At 42.9% G+C, this 25,708-nt stretch overlaps 2 protein-coding genes across 6 annotated transcripts in view; both read right to left on the bottom strand.

The window, feature by feature from the left end:
• Window positions 1-7,790, bottom strand: part of LOC128457183 (transcription factor COE1-A) — an 81,758-nt gene extending 73,968 nt beyond the window's left edge. For all 4 annotated transcript variants that reach the window (XM_053441755.1, XM_053441756.1, XM_053441757.1 and 1 more), the window contains exons 1-4: window positions 7,035-7,790; window positions 6,194-6,350; window positions 5,282-5,345; window positions 4,113-4,168 (exon numbers count right to left, since the gene is read on the bottom strand). In XM_053441755.1, coding sequence (XP_053297730.1) covers window positions 4,113-4,168; window positions 5,282-5,345; window positions 6,194-6,350; window positions 7,035-7,165 — 408 coding nt within the window. In that variant the 5' untranslated portion in view covers window positions 7,166-7,790. The remainder of the gene's footprint in view (window positions 1-4,112; window positions 4,169-5,281; window positions 5,346-6,193; window positions 6,351-7,034) is intronic.
• Window positions 7,791-10,604: 2,814 nt separating this feature from the next.
• On the bottom strand, window positions 10,605-24,848 carry LOC128456849 (RING finger protein 145). 2 transcript variants are annotated; one of them, XM_053441226.1, is made up of 13 exons: window positions 24,678-24,848; window positions 23,483-23,597; window positions 21,559-21,817; window positions 19,498-19,606; window positions 18,314-18,405; window positions 16,449-16,684; window positions 16,105-16,280; window positions 15,773-15,913; window positions 15,489-15,671; window positions 15,219-15,366; window positions 15,000-15,122; window positions 14,634-14,867; window positions 10,605-14,494 (listed from the first exon to the last, which is right to left on the bottom strand). In XM_053441226.1, the coding sequence occupies exons 3-13, from the start codon at window positions 21,740-21,742 to the stop codon at window positions 13,826-13,828; spliced, it is 2,295 nt and encodes a 764-aa protein (XP_053297201.1). In that variant the 5' UTR covers window positions 21,743-21,817; window positions 23,483-23,597; window positions 24,678-24,848; the 3' UTR covers window positions 10,605-13,825. The 2 variants fall into 2 exon arrangements, with proteins under 2 accessions (XP_053297201.1, XP_053297200.1); XM_053441225.1 differs by lacking the exon at window positions 23,483-23,597.
• Between the last annotated feature and the right edge of the window lie 860 nt (window positions 24,849-25,708).

Here is a 25,708-nt window from a genome sequence, read left to right as displayed (position 1 = left end):
AAATAAATCATTATATTACTTGTTTTCTTAGGTTTTCCTAAATCCATTAACTCTGGAAAACTTTTTAAAAGTGCTGGAAATAAGAGAAAAACACTTATTTATGCAAAATCTCTGTGAATCCGATCAAATAGAAACTGGTTCTAAGGGCTCATGTAGGAACATCCATTATACAACTGTTGCTTTAGGGATCACAGTGAAATGGGCTGGAGACAAACCCAAGCTGACAATGGCCAAGAGGCGGGGAACCAACCCTGGTCACGTTCTTATCCAATCACAGGTCACTGTCCAGACGTGCACTGAAGACCGGACATTTACCTGAAGTTATCCAGAGGGGCTGTGTGTGAGAACACAAATGTCCGAGAAGTTGCTCCGGACATTTATGTCCAGAACTTTTCATGCCTGCCCCCAAGTCAAAGTTCTGGGAAATGAGTGGGCACGTTTCTATGACGGAGGTAATACCGCGATACATTCACAAGATGCTGACGATGATGTCAAATTAGAAGTACGATGTGATTCGATTCGCGCTTCCGAGATAATGGCCGGTGGCGATGTGCTGGAAACATGTGATTTCTGCAGCAGAATATTTTGCGTCATGTCCCGCCTCCTCTACCCAGGGCGCCATGCTCACCTGAAGGTTCTGGTTACTTTCCTTTTCTTTTAAAACATGTCTGACCCAACAATCCCCTGCTGCGTTCCTCATATGTGAAAGGCAAACTCCTGACAATGTCCAGACGCAACTTCCAGCATTTTCCAGAGTTCATGTCTGAAAACGGTTATAAAGAGACAAATAACCTACAGTCTATTTAGAGTCCAATTAACCTAACTTCAGTGTGCATGTCTTTGGGAGGCAGCCAGAGTTACCAGAGAAAACCCACCCAGATGAGGAGAGAACATGCAAACTCCACACAGAGAGGCCTGAAAACCGAACCCAAGAAACCTTCCTCCTGTGAGGCTACAGTGCACTGCACCACTGTGCTGCACTTTGTGCTATATATAGATAAGTGATGAACTAAATAGACAGGTCCTTTTTTTCCCTTTGCAGATATACAGCAGATGAAATCCAGTCCTTTCTCAGCTGATCTCCATCTGTGCCATATCTTGGTCAAAATCAAACCACCCTTGTTCTGTTTTGACCCTGTCCGGACTTTAGAGGAGAGCTTTTTACCCTCAGATTCTGCAGAATATAAAAAGATGCCACTCAGAGAGAAGCCTTGTGCTAAACTGAGGTCTAAAGTTTCTAATGTGTCTCCAGCTCGGCAACCTGAGCCATGTGGAGCTGTGGGCTTCTTCCCACTGTCACCTCGTCTGCTCTGCTCCTCTCTGTCATCTGCCTTTTCCTCCTCCGTCTCCTCCCTCTCTCCGCCTCACCAGGCCTTTCATACGGCATCTCCGCCGCACTCTCCTCCACCTTTGAAGTAGCATGACATGCGCGGCGTGTAAACAAGGAGCCGTTAACACACTTCCCCCCCGCGTCAGTGTCAGGTCGAGTAGCGAGCTAGTGATCCGACAGGGCCGCAGTGACAGACGCTTTATTCTCTGGAACAGAGTCGTGATCAAGCGGCACCGTGCTCGGCTTCTGAAAAGTGGAGGTGCTCTGCTCCTCCACTCAACACAATCAGTGCTGGCCCACCCAGTGCACACACACACACGCACACACACACACACACACACAAAGAGGAAGACAGACTGAAATAGCAGAATAACAGAAGTAGGTGCCAGCGTTAGGTGCCAAACACCGGAGTCGGCTTCACTTTCCTGGCAGAAGAATTACTATCAGAGGTGTGAAATAAACAGAATCGACGATTCGAGCCAAATAACAACATGCAGCTCCACTACAGCTAAACACACCTGACTTTCACTGATTTTAAAACTTGAACAGAGAGACCAACAACCAAAAAGCCAATCAGTTATTTCAGTATACAACACGCCCATGTGTATACACTGAAATGAAGAGAATGGAGCAGAAATTAATTCATCATGTCTTAAATGTGATTTCTCATTGAGGGTTAGTTTCATGTTTAAATCTCCATTTTTTCCATTTTTAGCTCTTGATATCAGCACCTGGACCCATTTTATTGCATTCAAAAGCTAAGTAAGAGCTTTTTTAGTATTATGTTCACAGTCATAACTACCATCACCCAACAACCTTTAATGTGTGAAACTGGAGACATTTGTCCGGTGACGGTCTCGGGGAAACTGTATTCATTAAAAGCAATAGGGGAAAAAATTATATTTAATGTAATAAATTAAATATAGTTGTCATTTGGCCTTTTCGCTGTTTCTCTTTTCCTCGCAGTTTTGATTAAAGCAGTGAAACTCTAAATGAGATTGTCTTGATTCTAAAACAGAACTTGATCTCTCTTAGTATTTTCCGTTTTATTAAATGGAGACACAATTGTGTTTGTCTTGGATTATAGTGTCTCCTAAATGGTGATGTAGCATTAGTGTGTGTGCTTGTGTGCGTGTGTGTCTTTTGAACCACACAGCTGTTTTGGTCCCACCACCTGTTAGTGTTCTATCCCTTAACACATAAACACCCACACATTTATACTTGGGCCTTGTGGAAGGCCCGGACATGAAAGACACACACATACACACAAATACATGTTCATGTTCACTGCTGTGGAAAAAATTGTTTTCATCTCCTTAAAGTGATTTATTATCTTAATTATTCTAAAAGGCAAAGACCTTGTTCCCCACAAAGACGCTGGTGCAGGCAGGTGTGTGTGCTGCACCTGTGGTTCCTCTGAGCAAAGGTCTGTGTCTGACTGTGTGTGGAAGTGTGTGTGTGGTAGTTTTATGTGTAAGTGAGAGGGGGAGAATGTAAATATATGTGCAAAGGCACGTGGAGCAATAAACCATGCTTTAAGTGAGTGTGCGTCCCCTGTGTGTTCTTCTATTGTTGTGAGGACTCGTGGAGCAGGGGACATTCTGCCCGGTCCTCACAAATGTTAAACGTCTGTGTGAGGGTGAAGACTCAAGGCTCAGGTGATCATTAGGTTTAGGTTAAGACCAATGATGCTTTTAGTTGTAACGGATAGGGTTAGGGTAAGTGAATTATATCAATGAGTATCGTCAGAAAGGAAGGAAGCGAAGTGTGTGTGTACGTGTGTGTGTGTGTGTGTGTGTGTGTGTGTGTGTGTGTGTGTGTGTGTGTGTGTGTGTGTGTGCATATAACTGGCTGTCACCGGACCAAGATCAAGCTATACAGTGTTATTTGGGAACAGTGTGGCCCCTTAAGCCTGCCAGACACAAACACACGCACACAGACACACACACACACACACACAGTATGTGGTGCGGCGTGGCAGCAGCAATGTGAGACTCCACCAGGGCAGGGAGACACATTAGCGAGTATTCAGTGCATGGCATGGCTCCTTGGCTCCACACACCTTGCCACACACACACACACACACACAAACACACAGGGTGCATCACAGCAGAGAGAAAATCCTCACTCAATTTCTAGTGCAAAAAAATGGTTTTCTGTGCTGAGTGTTTACCGGAGGCACATAAGAAACTCTGTCTCCTGACTGTTGTTCTCTTCTCTTTCTCCCAACTCCTCCTGCTACTCTCTCGCCCTCTTTTAAAAATACATACAAACAAAAAACGCAAGCATTAGCAATAAATTGGATCTGATCAGAAACGGCTCTCCGTGCAGCAGACCAAATCCCAGAGGTGCCGTTACATCTTTCCACTTCCCACTGTGAGCAGCGAGAATCACGCTCCTGTTCCTCAACACCCTCTCGCTGCCTCCTCACTCTAATCACAGCGAGAGGAGTACAGGCAAAAGTGCCTGGAGCCATGCGGTGTGTGTGAGTAAGAGTGTATGTGTGGCTGAGTGTGTGTGTATGTGTGTGTGTGTGTGTGGGCCCCCACCCACTCACACTTACACTTACACACTGTGGAAACACCCACCCGCTGAATTGCACACACACACACATCCACATAGACACTCGTTTTTGTGTGTGTGTGCGAGTACAGGAGGGCGGCGGAGTACAGGCAGATCAGTGGAGCGGCTCATTGTCAGGGAGGTAACAGGAGAGGTGACAGAGAGAGGGTGTGTGGGTTTGTGTGTGTGTGTGTGTGTGTGTGTGAGAACATGTGTTTACCTGTTTAGTCATGGAGTCAATGAGTCGAACATAAAAGTCCTGTTCCGTTCTGATGCCTGTTGGGATGCAGAAGAAGAGAGAACAACTTGAACTTTATGTCGATTTTAACAAGCACAACAACGTCTACAGAAGAGCATTCAGAATATGTCAAATTAAATAAAATATACAAAATGATAAGGGTGAAAGAAATAGAGGAGTTTTATTCTTCCTGCATAACACAACAGGAAAGTTCGAACAATTTTAAGTTGATGAGGAGGGTAAGATAGGCAGAAAAAACACATTTTGGAGAAATACTTTTGTAGTATTTAGCAGTTTTTTTGTGCTCTAATCTTAGCTTTTGTTTTCTTGTGCAATTTTGTTAAGAAAATTACTTCTTTATGGCTGAAAAAATAAGTCTGAGCAGGGATATGCAAAACAATCGCTGGTGGAATTGTTCACACATGCAACCAGACATCCTGCCAGCTTAAAATAAATGTGACTCAACCTCTGTGCCTCTGTTTTACCACAGAATCGCACATTTGCCACAGAGGACTCTGCAGATCATTAGATCCCAGAGTCTCCGTTTCCAGTCATGATGCAATGAAAACGGATTCCAACACCCAGAAACCATTAAAGACTCCTGGTGATGCTTCGTAATGACGTTAAATGTTGTCGGCTTTTGTCTCAAAACGTCTCAGCGTCTACAGTCAATATCACTTGTAAATGCTCCGTCTCCACATGCAAAAAGATACTGAGATCAATAATCTCAGTTGTCACATTGTTCAGTACGATTTTCAAGCCATCATCTAAATCCCAGAGGAGGCTGCTGATGCTGTTTCCCTCTGAGCTGCAGGCTGAGCTGATGGGCCTGAAACACCACAACCCACAGCTCCCTACAACAGCAGCTCACACACACACACATGCAGACACACACACACTGGACAAACTTTGGGACAGTGAGCCACTGGTGCAGCAGCTGCCCTGTAACACTGACATCTACCCATAAATCAGTCAAATTAAACATTGGTGAAGCATAAAAGGGCCACCTCTGGGTCTTTGGCCCTCTGCTGCACTTGCTTTCCCACATTTAAATCTAAAAAATAAAAGATGCATCAGCTGCTTCCTGTGTCACCAGACAGGAAATCTGTTGCAAAGGCTGCAGGAGAGTGTTGTTGTGTGAACTCACTCACCGTTACTGTAAAGAAGCTGCAGCCGATAGTGAATCCCATTATTGGTCTTCTCTCCGGTCGTCTCCTTAACAGACACACAACAAACCATGAGCTGCTTATTGAATATTAGGAAATTAATATTTTATTTATTTGAAGCCCCGGTCTGCAGGCGTGTACATGATGTATATATATATATATATATATATATATATATATATGTGTGTGTGTATATATCCAGGAGGGGATTGAACTCTCCACAGCGGTCATGCATTAAATAAACATGTAATTCATGTGCACAGCAGCGGACGTATTAAAGCAGCCCTGTTATTTATCGGTGCGTAATCAAGGTGTTACTGTGGCTCTTCTTTTTCTTTTTTTTAATTCTCCTTGTAATTACCGGCTCTGTTCACGGGGGCAAACAAATCCAACACCAAATTGTCCCGTGCGCCGCATTTCATCTCATTTAAACGGGGCCATAATTGATGAGGAGCGCGGTCGACACGCGGCTGTTTGAGCACGAACAAGTGGTTGTGTTGGATGAAGCAGTTAATTCAAACATTTTTTTTTTTAAAAGCCCACAGAGGTGGTTTTTTTGTATTATTATGGCAAATGTTCAAATTAAAAATTAATCGACGGTCTTTGAGTTACACAATATGTTGTATTATATATTATCTTGTATCCCTTACACTTAATAATTAAGTTTAAATAATAATAACAGCAATGATGATAATAATAAAAAAAAATAATCATAATTTGTATGGATGACTTATGATCCATTATTTTATTTTATATGTGAGATTAAACATTGACATCAGTAACCTAGCATTTCAAACCGCAGGGGAATACTCAGGCCTTCCCAGATGGTATAAATGGCATAAAGGATCTTTCAGGATATTAAATCCATTAATGATCAAAGTGAGTTTCTGCACCGACCTTGTCCTTCTCGATGAAGTCCACGAAGTTGGTCCTCTCGATCTCCACCGGCTGACCCTGGCGGTCGTACAGAGCCAGGACGAAGTGGAAGAAGTTGGACTTCCGCAGGTTGGAGGGCGGCTGCTTCTCGAAGTGAGCCCGGGCCAGACCCACTCCACTGCGGACACACAGGCGCGAAAAGAGTCGGTGTTGGAACAGTGGTCAGGTGATAAAAGTTTGACTTAATTCAGAGGATTTTTTTTGTATTTTCTTGATCTGGCTGACATTTTTAAAATTTGATGAAATCCTCCCAAAAATCTAGTTCCATTTGTTTTCAATTACTTTCAAAGGTGTTTATAGTGGAGGTCAATCCTGATGATAATCTGTGACAGGCGGGCAGGATTTATCACCTTAACATCTCTGTCACCATGGGGCAGGAAGATCATTTTATTCCCCACAAATAAAAACGATGTGTTTGTTTAAATAAGTTGGAGGATGGACTTTTTTTCTCATTCGAACCCAAATCAAAGGCCCAGATTTATTTATATGTTCTTTTGGTTTCATGCTCTTTAAACACAGCCAACTGGTCCAGAAGGCGCGTGTTGCATGTAAAAAAAATTACACACACACGTTGCCATAAACTGTTTAGTAAGTTAAAAATTTGAGATCGATGTGTTGTGGAATTAATCTGCATGCATGGAAATCTTAATTTCTCAAATTAGCAGCAGTTAAATCCTCCAGGCTCTCCATCATCGCAGCCTTGTGTCCTGCACAGGCAGCGGTACGTCCTGACAGAAATTTAAAAATCCATGGGAAGGTAAAAGGAGGCTGCTGGTGTCTCCTCCAGGAAGGACGAGCTCACCTTTGGGCGGCCGTGTTGGCGTCCAGCACGCCGCCCCCCTGCATCCAGCCCCGGACCGCGTTCATGCCTCCCAGCGGCTCCTCCTTCAGGCTGCTGCCGCTTCTCTGGATGCTCTCCTGGATCCCGAACATTAACAAACCTCGGAAGATCTGGTGCCTCTAAACCTCTGTTCTCACGGTCTCTCCCCGCGTCACCGTGCACTCCTGATCTCTCACCCTGACTCAAGTGGAGAAACGTGGGTGCGCTCTTCGCCGCCGCTGCTGCTGCTGCGTGCGCTTCGCTGGAAATCAGGCAATAAACTCTGTATTCCTTTAATTCTAGTCCTGGGGTGGAAGTGGGCGCTAAATCTGATGGGAGATCACATCAGAAGAGTAGGATCCACAATGTCAATGACTTGAACCACGAATTGAAATCGTCACGGACACCAGGACGCGGACTGAGCCAGTGTGGGAAGGTGCGTAAAAGTCACTCCCGGTGCGCTCGGAGATCCACAGTTGGAGCTGTCACGGAGAAAAAGAGAGATCACCTCGCACCTTGATCACATGTCATCATCATCTGACGCGTCTTTCTTCCCCTTTTCGCTCTTTGCTTTCTCTTCGCGTCTCTCGGCCCAGTGGAGCGGGACTTTAGCGGAGGTCCCGTGCAGCGCTGCTTCCTGCGGCTGACTCCCGACACTGCGCTCCGTCTCTCTCTCTGGAGGAATACGCTCTGTGACTCTTCCCAAAGGACTCACTCTGAGAACCAAACACGGGCTTCTCCCGCCCGAGGGGGGGAGAGAGAGGGAGGCTCGGATGGGAAGGGGAGGGGAGGGGAGGGAGCGGATCGGAGGAGAGGAGGGGAGGGGACAGATAGGACGGGAGGAGAGGAGAGAGGAGGAGAGGAGACGCCCCCAAACAAAGACGAGAGCTGAGAGTCAGGTCCGCGGAGCCCCATCTCCTCCTCATGCGTCCCGCTGTCCTCCGCTGCGCCGCGTGTCCCGGGACCCGATCTGTCTTTATTCAAGGGATTCTTTTATTATTTTTTTACACAAAAATGTTTCAAGGCAAAAACGCTCCTCTGTAGAAGTAGAGAATAATTCGTGTGCGCGCTGAAAGGCCGAAAATCCACTCGGAAAGTTGTGCGTAAAAACTCACTAGGTGGACTTAATGATGTAAAAAAAAAAAAATCTTGGCAAATAAGAGAGAACATTATTTCATTGGAGCGTTGAGATAAGACATACGATTTTATTTTCTTATTTATTAATATTTCCCAGAAATGTCAACAATTATTTTTTTATCATATTAAGACGATTATTTCATTTCAATTTTGTGCCTGAAAAACTGTGAATTTAAAGAAGTGAAAATACGCAGGCATTAAACAGGTCGATCGTTAGACTGTTCCATCCTCAGACATTTGCAGGATCTGATATGAACCCTCAGCCTGAACCTTTATGTTTTAATTTAGACCGACTGGTTTTTGGCTCAATCCCATAAAGCCACATCTCACCGTACAAACGCATTGTCTCCTATAGCCTCTCTGGTTGCAGGCTGCAGCGCCGCAAGACGCACAATCTAAAGTGACAATAACAATAATTAGCTCAAAATAACAATGAACATAATTGAGGATAATTGCTACCAGATTTCCCCGCTTTGTCTCTGCCTCCAGCGCCATCTGTTATTTCAAACAATTCATCACGGCGCCGAGAGCAAAGGGATCCAAACAAAAACACAAATATTAATAGCCTGGATAATTCCATGAGCCATTTTAATAAATAAACAAATAAAAATGAAATAAAAATAAAGCGACATGGTATTGATCTGTCGAAGTGCAAAAGGTCAACAACTTCTGTATTATTCAGTGAGAGAGAATGATTGGCAGGGCCAAACTGGCGCCGCTCCAGGCTTTAATTCCCTGGGGTTATTGAAAAACGCTCTTGACCTTGATTATACTATAGAATAAAAGTCTTTTATGCGGCAGTTTCCTGCTTATATGTGCAGGGAGACACGGTGTATGTGGGATTTAAGCGCGCTCACAGCTGAAGGAGGAAATATGTGAATGGAGGAGTGTGGAGAGGCTCCTGCTGTGTGGATCGATCCCAGTCAGAGCGTCAGCTCAGTTTATTCAATTCAAGAAATAAGGAGGAATCTGTGCGTGTCACTCCGCCACTAAGATTTCAACCTTCTAATGTATTCAAGGGAATTAAAATGCGTAGTTTCTGTTCATTCTAATGCCAAAATAAAAGGTCAAAATATTCACCAAAACTATTAAGGTGGGATATTATCGACAGATGGAAAATATGATTACGAGAGTGTTTTAATTTAAGTCTCATAACGTCAAAATATATTTATACAAAATATAGCGATAAATGGAGATTTCCAGTTCCGATAGAATTATGAGAGGTGATTTAATACAAAGAGAAAAAAGGGGCGACTTTAAATTTGAAAGCAGCATCACATGTACGCAATTTAAAGTAAACGGGTATTTAAGTGTTATATTGGATATTTGAAAAATCCTAAATAACAAGAAACATAATTAGAAACCTGATGATATTTTAACAAGCAAACGGGAGCTATTTGAAGAAGAGGAGCAACATAAACACAAGATCATGTTCGAGTTAATTCCACTGGATCGTGCGCAATGACTCCACACAGCTGTGACAGAACAGGGCTTCTCTCTCCAGCGGTGCTGTGTAAAAAGAACTATACAACGGCGCCACCGTGTGTCTAAACTGCGCAATGACATGGCTCAGAATGGCACTCAAAGAGTGTGCACCTCCATCTGGCTCCAACAGTCCCCTTATGAATCCACATATAAACTCACTAGATCCAGATCTTTTTAGGGATCTGCACCAAATTACACACAAATATCAGCCCCCTTAACATATCTGATTGTTTTTTATCAATTTTACATTAATCTTTTTCTGAGAAATCAACAAAAGGGTCAAAGAAAAACCCTTTAATATGATCTCACAATGTTAGAGAAAGTAAAATATAATACCTGAAACTGACTCTTGATCTGGATCCACGCCAAGATTTAATGGGTTCTTCTTTGGGTCATGCCCGACCTGTCCACAAAACGTCATGGTATTCAGTTAAGAAGTTTTTTCCGAATCAAACAAACAAACCTTGATGAAAAGTTTGACATATTTAGGTCATTGCAGTGAGTGCAATTCCATGTGAATCTGTGTCCTGTGGGTTTAAATATGGTTCATAAAGGATGTAGGTTGTTTTCAGCTGCTGTGTGGCAACAAATAGGAAATCTGTGAAAGTACAACCAATGAGCAGCTGACAAACACAATGTGAAAAACACAACTGTAAGACTCGTTTGAATAACGGAGACTGTCGGGTCTTGGCGGAGGTAAGTGCTCTACTGAGTGTCATCCTAGTTTTGTTCTGTGTTGAATTGTTTTTATAAACACGCTTATTTTATTCTACTCTATTTCTAAATAAGTACCCAATTTATTAGTAAAGGATTATCTACTGCTCTATCTAATAAGAGATAACTACTTCATATACAACAACTGCACTATCACACGTAAAAATGCTTAACAAACCACGAGTCAGGGCATCTCAACAAAATAAAAGCAGGGTCCAGAGTGGATGGTTCATTTTATTTCCTACATTCAGTTTCTGTAAAAATACCCAAGGCAATGCCAGGCATAAAATCCAAAACCAACCATGGAGCAGTTTGACAGAATACGACTTGCATTCAGAGCCAGGTTTTACAGAGCAGGTCCTGAATGTGTGTGTGGAGAAAAAAAAGTGGAGGTGAAAAGGAGTTTCAGTCCGAGCGGCCCAGAACGTGATCCGGGTTATTTTGACGTAAATCTCAACACACCCGTCAGAGGCAACGATACTGGACAGCAGTGCTCTCTTATTTCTCACAAAATAAATGTGGTCAGAGTGCAGATGGCAGCTCTCCATTCCTTTAACATATTCGCTTACATGTTCAACATAATAGAGGAAGGAATTTTGCACTTTTGGACTGACGGGATATGTAATGTGTTACAATCTTTAACACTTCACTCAGGCACAGGGCGGAGATGGAGGAACGTGTAGATGATGTCGTTCATGTGCAGAGCAGCAGCGAAGGCTTGTCTTATTTTTTGGCAGTGTAGCTTGCAGGCAAATAGCCTAAACAGTTGCCGATCCATTTTAAATGAAGCCAATCCCACAGCTATAGTATATCAAGAGATGCACAGGAATGTAAATAATGTATTTAAAGACTCACCTGAGCTTTCTCTATGGGTTGCATGATCACATTTTAAATACTTAAGTTTACATTTACCTTCCAACATTTATGGAATTGTCCTTGACAGTAATTAAAAGAATATGTAGTATGAACTCAAACGCGTCAGGAATGGAGAGCTGATGGTCGTTTATCACCTTCTGCTGCGATGCAAATTCCCATACAGTTGCCAATGACAGTTTTAACCTCATGGAGCAGTTAACAGTTAATCTTGCTTGTGATGTTTCTGAATGGCACAATTAAAAAATGCTCCACAATGATAATGAAATGTGTAATCATGTCAAGGGCTTCGTTTGAATCAAAGCCTGAGGAATGGATCTAATAATAAAATGAGAAGTTCAAAAAAACAAAGAGTCCTTATGTTTGCCTTTCATTTGAACATGTGCAAAATACATCAAACTCTACATTTTCATTTCTTTAGAAAAAAAGAAGAAAAGAAATAAACACAAACAGTTAAACAGCGTTGGCCAGGTTTGATCCTACATTGATCATGTATTCATTCTCAGCCCTGCAGCCAATGCTTCGCTTAATGTCAATAATAAAGTCATTCATAATAATAAGACCTTTAGTACTAGTGGTAGTAATGTAATACTGTTGAGGGTTGTTAACTACTGCCTCTCCTGACCATCTGCACCATGCTGATCCCACTCCTAACATTAGAGGGCACCAGAGTGATCACACCAGCTTCAGGACGCGTCATATAGACAGGAGAAGCAGCAACACTGGCTGGTCTCAGATCAGAAACCCTTGGTTTCCCCAAAATGCTTCTCGGCCACAAGTTTGTTCCTTGTTCACAGGTTAAGTACAGAAACAAAGAAACCCTGAGCCGCTGTGAAGCTTCTGAGAACTCAGCCCTACCTAGTTGTCATGTCAACACTCCTCTGGTTTAATATAGATGCCATACAGAGCAACATTTATATACATTAGACACAAACAGATTGGGCTGCTTCCTTGGACACAAGGAACATGTCAGAGGGTATTTGGTTGCTGACAGCCACAGAACAGCTTTGGAGCATTGCTAGTATAAATGACATTAGTGCAAATGCGACTCAAAAAAGACACAAAAAAAGAGAGAGAGAGCGAAATGGCAGAGAAACATCGGTAGCAAGGTTAGAGCACACGGAGGACAAACAAATAAATGCTATGGTAACCGTGGTAGCGTGCAAGCTCTACAAACAAGCGTGCATTAGGACTCTGCATTCTCAAGTTTAAGTCTCCCATTTAAATACTCTGACTTTTCAACACACACATACACACACACTTCTCTGCCCGCTTTGCTAAGGTAAGTATGTGTGTGCATAACAACGTGTGAAATAATAATACAAAAAATAAGCTATGTTTCATAGCTAAATTTGCTGGTAGTAATGTTTCATGGGGTGAAGTGACCGAGCAGCAAGAGGATAATAATGATGGTCTTAGAAAACACGGGGTGTTTGGATGCGATTGGGTCCTGACATAAAGGGATTCAACAATCGCCGAGCTGATGAACTTGGGATGGACTGGTACAAATGGGGGGGGGGGGGGGGACGAGCGGGGATGAGTACCATGATGAAGTAAAGCCAATAACAACAAAGTTTGGGCTCCTTGCCGGATCTGCGGGACAATGCTGACGCTTCAAATCCAAACTCTGGCCTGGGCTACTTTTTTTCCACCTCCTCTCATCTCCCCCTCCCTTGTTTTCAGTCCATCTGCACAGTATGTTGTCGATATTGAGCAGTGAAATAAAAGTTACCATAAAAATATCTCTTTGACAACAATACAAGAGTTTGGCGATGAGAACGAAATGTTTTTGCTGGGACCAGCCAAACAAGTGTGAATCGAATATTGAAGCAGTATGATGATAGAGAAAGCCTGACGCATGAAATGAGTTATGAGTTACTCTACATGGATTTGCTCAGACTGCAACCCTCGAATAGACCACACCATGTATCCTCTGCTTAGCACCAGGCTTCAGGTCATGTGATGGCCTCAGGAGGTGACATTCAGTCTGTTAACTCATCATATTCAAACACACAGCTGCTGCCGTCCGACAGTGGAAACTTGAAAATCTGTAGACTATATGAAATGTTAAGACTTTTTCCACCGTTTGAATTTCAACCGTAAGTTATCAATCGTCCATCAAGGTTCTCCCAACTTCTGACCCATTTCCTTGTGTGATCATGGCACATACAGGGCCACAGGGAAACATAACGACAAGCACAGCGATGAGAGAAGCTGCACGAACAAAGGCAGGATGGGAGCAACCATCACATGAAATGTCTGGGACTGGAATGAGAAAAACAAAAGCAATGACGATGTGTGTCTCTAATGTGTAAAAAAAAAAAAAAAAAAGACATGATACTTCGGTTTCAATCAGGTTTTCACATTTGATGGACATGATGGGAGAACTCCCATTGGATTTTGAGATGAATTCAAATTTTACTGAATTGAGTTTGAATCACTCCCATGGATATGAAGGGTTTGGAGCTGAATTTCTGGCCCGATTAAAGAGCCAAATGCTCAACAAGTGGAATATATGCATACTGACAGCTGCTTATGTGCATGCATATGTGTTACAATGGGGTTCAGCGGCTGCTCGGAGGGGCAGACTGTTCCTCAGATGGGGAGGTGGGCCGGTTGGGCTGTGACGATTGGCTGTCGAGTGGGGAGGCTTGGGCGGGCCTGGGTTCAGCAGGGGGCATCTCTGCCTGGGCCTGTAATTGTGAAGACGAGTGGTGAGATGTACAAGGGATGGAGGGCGATGGAGACGAGGGGGGTATGTCCGACGTGTCAGAGGAAGAAGAGCAAGAGGGAGGCTCTGTGGGCAACTGATTCTGCAGACGATCAGTTGTATGTGGGGATGAAGAAGAAGACGACGAGGAAGACATGGAGGAGGATGTCAGAGCCTTGACAAGGTTCTGGGGAGCAGAGGGCGCATTAGAGGAAGTGGAAGAAGTTTTTCCATCTGACATGCCAGGTCCTTTTTCTCCCTCCTGCTCTCCCGCTCCCTCCTCCCCCTTCCCATCATCTGGAAGGTCACCAGGTTTCTGCTCATTCTTGGCTGTGGCTTCGTCCTGCCCTGCAGGTATCTGATTGGCTGCAGGGTTTTCTTGGTTGGGGACACTGGTGGCAGGTGATTGGCTTTTGAGCTGCGAGTGGCAAAGAGGACACGTCTCCTGTACGTAGAGCCATTTCTTCAAACAGCCAGCGTGGAAGAAATGACTGCACGGAGTGATCACCGCTGTGTTCATGTCCTGGAAGTATTCAAAACAAAAGCAGTTGCAGTTCAATTCAACATTTCAAACCAATTTTAGCCAATGAGAACAGGTATCAAATACAACTTTACTTGAGCCTAGCTTAAGAATGAATGATTCGTGATTCCTCAACTCATACCTGGTAGCAGATGGCACAGATGTCGTTGTACTGCTCCAGCTGTGTGTTGCTCGCTGTGGGGAGGCTTTTGATCTTGTTTACAGCATCTCTCCTGAGCAGGAAGCTCTGCCAGCCCAGCTGGGCTCTGAGCCAGACGTTATAGTACGAGTGGACCAGGATGATGGTGCTTCCCATCACACTCCACTCCCCAAACACTGTCTCTGACACGCCGTAGCACACCACACACACCGCAACCTGGCAGAGGAAGAGATAAGCGTCATTGAGGCTGAGATACCGCAGTCATATTGTATGTCACTGCCTTGGGCACATGCTGCCTTCTCGCTCGAGATAATGTATCCTGTGTTTATGTGTGTGTGGAACACTTACTAGGAATTCCAGCAATCGATAGGTCCCATTGACACAGTAAATAACTTCATCCATGTTCTCAACAGGAGCCTTACGAAACTCCTCCACCATGAAGAGAATGTAGATCAGCAGAGTGCCAAGAACCTGGGGGTGACGGTAGGTACAAAATGGTTTGTAGAATGATGATTACATTCATAGTGATTTAATGTATATAATTATCGATATGTACTTGTATGTTACCTGCAGGGAGGTGAGGATGGATGAAGAGATGATGATGAGGAGCCAGAAGTCCATGTGGAAGAACTGACAGATCATGTAGGCCATGTAGGATGGAAAGATCAGCAGGAACAGACACAGAGACACAGCTCGGAAGTGCTTCCATAAACTCCTAAAGGATGGATGGTGGAAAGAGCAAAAGAGAAGATGATCAGCTCTATCTCTACTTCTTTCTCTTACACACAAATTCAGTCCATATACCGGTTATTTTACAAAACACTGAGTGCATCTCACTTGTCTCTGGATGCTCCCAGAGCCAGGACTATGGGGTCTGCTATCTCCAGCATGGACTGCAGGATTGAAGCAACAACGATGAAGAGGATGATGGAGAGGAGGAAGGCTCGGTGAATGACCTGTAGCTCGATGAGGCCGGTCTGCACAGCGAGGATCAGCAGGGTGATGCCTTCCGTCATTCCTCTGCACGGACAGACAAAAAAACATGACCTCGTAAATGATTACAATTAGGAAAAACATACTAACAGACACAATTGCAGGTACAGACATATGTAGGAACTGACCTGTGCATGGTGTTGTCATTCATAAAGGCTCTGTAGCCTTGCAGGTAGAACTTGCAGAGTGTGAGAACCCCCAGAGCGATGAAGGAGACAGTAAAAACGAGACCCAGCAGGGAGTACGGTGTACTACAACACTCTGCAATACTGAGGACAGGGAGGGAGGAGAAAGCATGTAAGAGGAGGAGACGGGTGGAGCTGAAATGTGTAGGCAACATTATTTGTTAAACATTGCCACACCATCACTACATCTGTAGGAATACAATGACTCAAGCCGTGGGATCACACTCAAAGAGTCAGTGATGTACAATCAGTGGCAGTGTAAGCTCTGGTTTTACCTGGTAAGAAAGAGGAAAAGGAGCCTCTCCCTTGAGGTAGGCTGGTCTCTGGTGCTAAAGTAGGAGTAGATCTGTAGCGCGAAGAGCAGCAGCCAGAAACACATGAAGAGAACAGGAAGGACCAGCTGGTTCCATAGAGACATACCTAATGCTAGCAGCCCATACACCTCCACCACCTGGGGGACAGAGCGAGTGACAGAGATAGAGAAGAGACGGAGGTAATTGGGACAAAGACAGAAAACCATGAATATTGCATGTGGAGGTCTCTCAGGACTATTATAGCTGAAATCCGGTAATAAAAACTGAAAGAGCTAGCAACATGTGACCTCATTAATAATTTTTACCTGAGCCAGCTCCCTGTAGGCCGTCTTAGCCAGGTTGTATGGTACCAGTAGGTTAGAAGCCAGGAAGTAAATGACCTCCAGGCCAGTGAATATCATGGAGAACTTATTGATGAAGTCAATGGTCTCCAGTGGGACCAGACACAGTCTGGCCACCAAAGGAAGAAGGTGAGCAGAGAAAAGCCAAATCCTCTTGGTCTGCATCACACCGGAACACAGCGTACACACCACCAGCTGACCTGAAAGAGGATGCAGAGTTAAATTTGAGACCTTTCAGGAACACAATTAATGATATTTAAAACCTATATCACCTCCAACTGATATGAAGGATTATCGAAGTCCCAGAATTACATATACTTCCACATAATCAAAGAAAAGGAACTGATCAGGGTGTTTGTATCAGTCATCAGTTCCTCATTGGTCTTGCTTATAGTTTTATTAGTGTGCTAATGTAGGTATAGTTGAGAAAGAACTGAGTCAGCTGTACGTGCTGCCAAAATATAACTCTTGAAAGAATTAGCGTTAAATTAATGTTTACATAGTTAAGACGTATCTAAATGTTTGAAGTATGTGCATACGTTATTATTTTAACATTCAAGACTTTTAAAACAATAATACAACTTCAGAATTTTTAAGACCCTGTAGAAACGAAGACAAATGGACAAAAACAAATTTAGCGACGTGATTTTGGAGCTGCTTTGAATGAAGTATTGTTCTAAATCGTGTTCAATAAGGAGCCCACCTAAAATAAGTTCCCATTAGAACCTTCAAAGCGATCCCAGAGTGGGGACAATATGAGGCCACTTTAGTATTTAGCAGATTTAATCTCCCTCCTCTCTCTACAGCAGTATATCTGTATCACTGGATGTTGTTTTCTCTTTCTCAGGCTTTCACTGAGCAGTGAAATCAGCACTCAGCACGGTCTATATATAGCACAGGAGACTCTGTTACTACACTCTAGCAAAATGAAAGCAGGTCCTACAGACACATACGAATATTTTCCATTTTAAAATGAGCCAGATTTCAACGTACTCCTAGTATTGTAGTAGTGGGAATGTAGTCCTGAAAGTGGCAAGGGATGTGACCTTTTAGGGACATTTTAGATAAAGCCAAGAAATTTTGAATAACGATTGAATCTCTACGGAAGCTTAAATGTTTCCACAACCACGTCACCAGAAAGACACTGCAGCTGCAAGAAGAGAGTTTAGTAATTTCCTTAGGGATTCCCGCTGTCACAGAAAATAGAATTGACATTTAGTCCTCCCACAGTACTGCAAGGGAAGGAAGATCTATCAAATTAAGTTTCCGTGCTTTTCTAGATTTTCCAAATGCATGGGGGGAAAAAGAACGAGAGAGAAAGATCAAATTGCAACTGAAACGGAAGAGGAGTAAAGCCTGGTTTATAAATTGGTGCCGGACTGTTGCAGTGCCTAGGTCACAGCCTTCACAAGTGGCTTTGTGAGTATTTATCCTTGTGTGTTGGTTTGTCTGTACTTCAAACGACGATGACAGCAATTCTAACTGTTGAATGTCAATTAGTTTTACTGTAATCCCTGCAACACATAAACGACAAGAGATGTCACAGGAGATGATGCGGATGTCCAATTTACTGACTTAACCATGACTGGGAGTATTGTGTGTTTGTCCAGAGACAGAGAAATGGATGAGACATACTGCCAGGCTGACCAACAGCAGAAAGTGAGACAGGTATTTACATCTGGGGAAGTGCTAGACAGACTACAGCTCAATAGGGAACTACTGAAGTGCATTTTCCTGAATAGGTTTGTGCACAATGTGTTCATTCGTCATCATGTACATTTAATACACACATGTGCTTAGTGTACATGCATTCATGCTAAATGATTTACTTATGAGTGCAGTGGTGAATCTGTTCATTGAGAGAGGTTCCAGGTAGACAGGTCCTTCGAAGCCGGACTCTAATTCACTGCGGACATAATCCCTGAAACAGAGAAGGCAAAATATACTCAATTTACAGCAAAGATCTTTAGTGACTGTGATAAACTGACCTAGTTCAGCATAGCTAAACAAAAGGAAAACAAACATTAGAGCTACAGCCTCCTTCAACGGCATTGGAACAGCAAAGTCATTTCCTTTGTTTTTGTTGTAATAAAGACGAATGAGATGAGGGTTCAAAGTTTCAGCTGTTTTTACCTGGTTCTTACATCTAGATGTTTAAAACAACAGATGACCAGGCCCCATTTTTAGGAGACAAAATAAAAGGAGCTGATGTTGGACAGGAAAATGACATGAAATATTTAGTTCTATTACTGTTGTTCACAACCCACTGACATCACCAGACTGTTGCACTCTGTATTTGGGATGCTTTCCAGCATTTTACCACAGCCTCTTCTAGGTCTAAGGTCAGAGACGGCCATGGCCGGTCTAAAACCCTCCATTTCTTCATCCCTGATAATGAAATCCTTTGTTGTGTTGGCAGTGCATTTTGGGCATTGTGTTACTGTGTGATGAAGTTCTTCCTGATTAGTTTGGATCATTTCTGTCTAAACTGAAGACAATTTTTTCTGTAGACGTCTGAATCAATTTAGCTGCTATCATCATGTGTTACATATTCAATAAAGATTAGTGGTCCCATTAAAGAAGCAGGTACAACACCACTTTCTCCATGTTTCAGACGTTAAAACAAACATTTAAGATGTTTAAACAAACCATCTTAAAGGCCAGTTGAGCAACAAGAAATGCATTCACATCTGCTTTCTTGAAAAAGGGGTAAGCTCAAAACTGAGGGTTGTAGATTGTAAATACCGAGAAATAAAAGCTCAAATGTGGCATGATTGTGTTGTTTTGGGAGGGGCCGTACACGTTGTGGGTCAGTTCGTATACTACAGTGAATGCTGAGTAAAGGCTATGGAGCCCCCTGCAAATCTAAAGTAGGATAAACCATTATAGTTGACAGTAAGACATAAATGCATTTTGGTCTGTATTATCACACAATTATCATCTGAAATACAATAATCGATATTTACAATAAAGATATTGGCCCATCATGCATCCTTAGTGTTTGTGTATATACCTTGAGACTTGGTGACCGGCAAACATCAGCATGGCCGTGAGGACGTACAGGTAGAGTTTCACCAGGTGCTGACGAGGCAGAGTGAGGAGCACCAAGCTCAGGATGTAACCTGCAAGGCAATCACACAAGCACACATGGTCACATACAACAGATATATATATATATATATATATATATAAATAGTAAAGCATTTCAAATGGTTCGGGTTTGTGTACAGATGTTTCTTATCTAAGTGCAGAGAGCTGTTTTTGACAGTCAATAAACAACACAACTGCCAAAAGGCTTATCGTACAACAGTAAAATAAAACCATATCCAAAAGTTATTATATTTTCGCATAGCAACAGTTACATTGGTTTGACTGCCTCTCTCCCCCTTCTCTCTCTCTGTCCACACACAGCACAGATCAGCACATACCAAGCCTATTGGCTCATAAACCAACTGCAGCCCAGTCTGACAGCACACAGACACAAACACAAAGGCATAGAAACAAACACTAAACTCAACAATATGCTGTGGGTTTTCTTGTAGCTGCAGCCGAAACCACAGCCCTAACAGCAGACTTCATTTCAACTTCAATGCGACTTTTGTTTCTGCCTTGAACTGCTTCTGTGTCAATGGAAATGTGTCTGACTGGATCACTGAGCTGCACAGACTTTAGAACATCAAGTTTCCATTATTTGCTACGGGAATCAGATTGATGGTCTGTCCTAGACGATAGTTCTGTCTTTTAGTTGATGAGTAACAGCCTTAAAATGGTTTGTCATCCCTTGAATCACAAGGTTTACAACAGCTGAGGGAGACTAACAATACACTTGTAAACCTTTTATGTTAACATTTAAGTGGAAATGATTTAAGGGAGTGTTTAATCCACATTTCCTCATACTTGGGGGATGTGGTAGAGTTCATTACTTCAACCTTCGCTACCTTCAAAACTAAGGTTTCCACCATCAACTTTCAGTAGGATATGTCAATGGATTTTTCTAGAGTTAGTGGAGGATTTGAGTTTTGGCAAAAGACAAACTTATAGCAGCGGTCAAAAAATGGGATTTCCAGCATTTAACCTAACTGTAGCTATTAGACTTAAATTAATGTTACTTAAAATCCAAGTATACAATCCTCCACGAACACAGACACTGTTAAAGTTCACTGAGAACTGATCTTGACAGCAGTTCCCCTGATTCGGACAATTTCTCTGGCTAATATCAGTATGTGGGAAGGCAGTGAGGTATCATTTCCTTGTCACTGCACTAGCAATTCTCACTACTAGGTATCCAGGGGAACAGCATGAACACCCACTCACATCGTTTTCTCCTTGTGAAGTTTTATTAAACAGACAAAGGAAAATTATCGGCAGTGCAAAAGAAACTGAACGACTCCAAAATTTGAGAAACATTTAGGGAGCTGGGGCATGAGCCACCACCAAGCTGGAGGAGAAGGCTGCATCCATCTATTTAAATATTATTTTATCAGTGGATAAATCAACAGATCAGTTGCCACACTCCACCTATTCTCATTCCACGCTCACAACTATGCATAGTCTGGTGGCTTACAGCAGACCACCATGTGTGAACATTTTGAAACTGAACCCGTCAGCTACAGAGGGCTTATGATGCTGAAAGGGGGAAAAAAAGAAATCATGCAAATCTAATCAAGAGGGATAAAACTTTGACTCTGTTGGCCCTCGACCTGCCGATAAAGCCAGCACAGCAGGAACCACTTCAGCTGATAACCCATGCCAAACCAAACACCTACAGCAGGTCGCGATAACTCTGACATACTGGCCACAGCTTTTTCAGCACATGCTTTGTTTTCCAATGTCTAAAATGCATGAACTGCAGACTGTGTAAAGCATTTGTATAGTGTGTGTGTGTGTGTGTGTGTGTGTGTGTGTGTGTGTGTGTGTGTGTGTGTGTGTGTGTGTGTGTGTGTGTGTGTGTGTGTGTGTGTGTGTGTGTGTGTGTGTGTGTGTGTGTGTGTGTGTGTGTGTGTGTGTGTGTGTGTGTGTGTGTGTGTGTGTGTGTGTGTGTGTGTGTGTGTGTGTGTGTGACAGTACCACTGACCTAAGTAGTGCAGGTAGAGTGCTAGGTATTTGTACTGGAACAGGGGGTTGTTGGAGAGGCTGGAGCGCTGGATCTTCTGGAAAAAGGAGCTGACATCCCAGCGGTAGAGGACGTCCAGCAGCATGATGCTGGGAACACGCAGGCCCACATTGAGCACCGCCTCGACGCGGTCCTTGACTGCCATGACCTCAGTTTACCCTCTGATCGGCAGGCAGAAGTGGCCACGAAGACAGGATGTCAAGGGTGGATGCGCCGTGCACTGTAGAGATAGACACAGAAGACTAGATTGAACATGATGCAAAGAGGATATAGACTCGCAAAGAGGAAGTGTAGAAAGAAGCAGGCGAGATAAACACCCACAATTTTTTTTGCAAGATAACAATCAAAATGTGCTTTAAAATGCAGTGAAAGTGAATCTCTGCATGAAAAGAGCAAATTGCAATGCCAGTTAAGATTGCTTAAAACCAGCAATAAATGTGGCTGTTTGCATAATGTTTAACTGTCCATATTTCAAGCTAAAGCTAAATAAACATGTACTTGCAGAATCTATGAAAAATATCACAATAACATTTAGTGTTTGCATAATATGGCAAAATATAGTTTGGGCTGGTTTGGAAGCTATAACCTAATATTCCACCATGTACAAAACTGGAAACAAAGTCACATACTAGTTGTTAGTGGAGTCAGTTAGGACCTGAGGGGAAACATGTACTAAGCTACACACTACTGGGGAAAACGTGGGTGTTTTCTTGCCTTGTTTAGGGCACGTTGTTGAAATGACTACCTGCTAAAATAATTCCTACAGTGGCGCTTCACTGCTGCTTCCCCAGTGGTTTTATGTGTTTGTGCAAGGAGGAGCAGTCAGTTGGTTGAGTTGACAGAACTAAAAACTACTGTCAGATACAACTGTTGTTGTTTGCCGACCTCCCTCACGTATGTGTGTTAACGTATGTCTAACGTATGCAGGAAACACGATCCTAGCGGAAACCAGCTAGTCTGGATTAGGATGTAACTCCACAGGGATACCGCAAGGTTTTTCCACTTCCCAAAGTGTTATTCCATGGTATAGTTCCTTATGCATTAGCTAGTTCGGACGAGGATTGGCTACATGATGAACTGCTTCACCTAAGTAGCATTTACATAGTCTAATCTATCAGTCAATAATCAATTTAGACTTACAGGTGACTCTGGGCGAGTTTGTTTGCATATCAGCTGCACAGAACGTAAAATGAGCACAAGGAAACTGTGTCACACTCTCGATGTTTTTCATGCAGGTGTGACTCAACACCAGGCCTGATGAATGAGGCATACCAGCCCAATCTGCTTATTCACCTACACACCTCCTCAGTTTTCGCACAGACTGTTCTATTAACATGTAAATTACACTTCTTTGTGTGGAAATTGAATATCAAAGTATCATGATGCAAACATACAAGTCAATGTACTTAAATTGAGAAACCCTGTATTTATGAAAGCAACCAGAAGAGAATATCCATGAATCAAATATCGTTAAAGGTCTTTACTGAGGCATATAACCACATTGATGCAAAAATATTAAATATTAAACTGGTTCTTCTTGTTTTAATACTGGAGGAACTCAAACAAACCAATAACTAATAATCACTGTCCTGCAGCGGTATTGGAGCTTGAGTAAATTCACAGTAGCACAAAGTGAAATTTCAGGAAGCAACATGTTGCCTTTTCCCCCTCAAGGCAAAAGGTGATGACATTGACAAACAACTCAGTTCTTGCAGTCTTTTCCACAAAATATGTTACCTCCAGCTTCTGATGTGCACTTACAACCACACTTACGGAGGCTTCTTCAGAGGTGACATGAGCGGTTTCCAATTGTTGCTGGTGACTTTCAATGAACTGCATGGTTCAGCACAAAGCGTCTTGGCTGAGCTTCTAAATCAGTACTTACCAACCCGAAGCCTGAGATCTCCTGACAAGAACCCGTTAGATATTCCTCGTTCAAGACTGAAAAACCAAAGATGACCGGGCCTTTGTCATCACCACAACAACCTGGAGGAGTTAACCTGAGGAACCCATACCAGTAACTTCACTGTCTGTTTTCAAATCATCTGTCAAAACGTTCTAATACTTGTTATTAGCAATACCTTGGGTTACTTTGTCCTTTGCCGTTGAGTTTAAATGATGTTGCCACATTTAATTTGTTCCCCTTGATTTTAGATTTGGTAGAATACGATTTGCTGTCTTTAAATGCTATTGCAGTATTTTGCTTGTTGCCTTTGACATGTCATATTTTTTATTTTTAAATTATCCTCTTTGCAACGACTGTTTTTGTGAGGTACAGTACATGCACTTTTATGAATATGAATATGATTTACCTGCGGCCTGGGACAGGATCCTGACAACTTACATAACTGAATTCACAACGACCATCACAGTGAGATGTCCTCGCAGAATCCCGACCTTATATAACGCAGCAGTCTCCCACAGTTTTGTCTAAGTATCTTAATCCGTTAACGGCTACAGGGTGCTGTGTAGTATCACTAAGTCTGAATGGGTTTATTTATACCAGGACTCGCTCCACTGAAACACGGGCACCACCAGCTTCCGCGGATGACCGAGTGCGGCATCGTTCGTGGTTCGCCATGAACTCTAGTAACCCCTTCGTCTCGACGCTAGCTTAGCTTCGCCGCATAAACACCGCAGCACTTAGCTAACCGGGCTGGTGTGAACGCAGCAGTATAAGAATAATATTAATATTAATAATAATAAGACTTGTCTTGATAATGGGATGCAGCTGTAAAGGCGAACATGTGATATGGAGATGGCGAGCTGGCGGACAGCAGCCGTCAATCTCAAAGCTAACGTAGCTAGCTAGCATTAGTTAGCTGTTGTCAACAACCGAGCAACACTTCAACACACCGCGAAACATGCACATACCTGAGGAGGGCGCTCGGTTATTACGAGGCTGTGGCTCTCCGGTTCCACGCACACGACACGAGCATGATGCTAAAAGCAGCTAATGTCAAAGCAGCTAGTGAAGATTAACGCCCCCCCCACCCTCCTATCCCAGCCACTAAGTCCAACTGTAGCCGGGCTAACAAGCGGCCGGCCAAGGCCAACAAGTGAAAGACAGGGGAACTTACATCGGCGGGACGATGTTCGGTGAGTTAGCGTCTGTCTCGGGATGCTTTTCAGGTCGGATATCGACCATTTTAACTCGGCACCGCCCGAGTTAACGGTCCTGTCGGTGGAAGCGTCTCACACTCGAAGGATGCGGGCCATCCGCTCCTCTCACCTAGCAGCCATTATCCAGAGTACCAAGAAGGATGTACTGAGCATGCGCACTACAGACTGCCCACTATTCATTTATATATCTATTCATCTATTTATCTAATCATCTAATTATCTATCTATTTGTCTATTTGTCTTTTTAACTATTTATCTATTTATTATTTTTATATTCTTCTATTTATTCATTTATCTAGTTATTTATCTATTCATCTATTCATCTATTCATCTATTCATCTATTTTTCTATTTTTCTATTTTTCTATTTATCTATTTATTTTGGTATTTATTGACCCAGCACTTTTTATACCAACACATGCGTAACTTAAATATCGTGTATGGTCAGGGTGGTGTCTCAGTCAGCTGAGTTCTTCGAACAAAGGACAAACACACAGTCCAACCAAAGAGTACAGCAAAGGTCACTATAGAATCCAAGTGACCTCAGGATTAACTTCCGCAACACATGAATAGACAATGGCTCACATGCTAGACAGTGGGTGCATCAAAGTTTATGTTGAGCAGTACAATAGATGGAAATGTCTGCTGTAAGAATAAACTAAGAAGTTTATTTAGTAAATTTCCATTACAAAACAATCCATACACACACAACACACATGAACTCGACACATCCTGCAAACTAGCTCAATGTCAGTGTCTTCATATCTGATAAACTTGAACATGTTGAATATTGATAAAATGCACCTTCATCATATGCAGTGATAATTTGTTTAATCCCTCTCCTTCGAGCACCCCCTTAGACATCATATATACTTTATCTATTTTATGTAAACCAACTCACAGTAATTAAAATTACTTTGTTTAAATGGGATAATACATATATGACATAGCAATTATAACATACTAAAGCTCCAACGATCACCCCACTC

This window comes from Pleuronectes platessa, chromosome 15, assembly GCF_947347685.1.
Source record: "Pleuronectes platessa chromosome 15, fPlePla1.1, whole genome shotgun sequence".
Taxonomy (NCBI): domain Eukaryota; kingdom Metazoa; phylum Chordata; class Actinopteri; order Pleuronectiformes; family Pleuronectidae; genus Pleuronectes; species Pleuronectes platessa.
This window is presented reverse-complemented; position numbering and strand designations above follow the sequence as displayed.

Bases quoted from the DNA above. Each gene is read 5' to 3' on its own strand.
- LOC128456849 (XM_053441226.1), bottom strand. From the start codon at position 21,742: ATGGCAGTCAAGGACCGCGTCGAGGCGGTGCTCAATGTGGGCCTGCGT. The intron at 15,914-16,104 runs GTAAAACCAGAG...CCCTGTCCTCAG, and splicing joins CTTTTCCTCTTTCTTACCAG to TATTGCAGAGTGTTGTAGTA. The intron at 14,495-14,633 runs GTATGAGTTGAG...GAATACTTCCAG, and splicing joins TCTGTGCCATCTGCTACCAG to GACATGAACACAGCGGTGAT.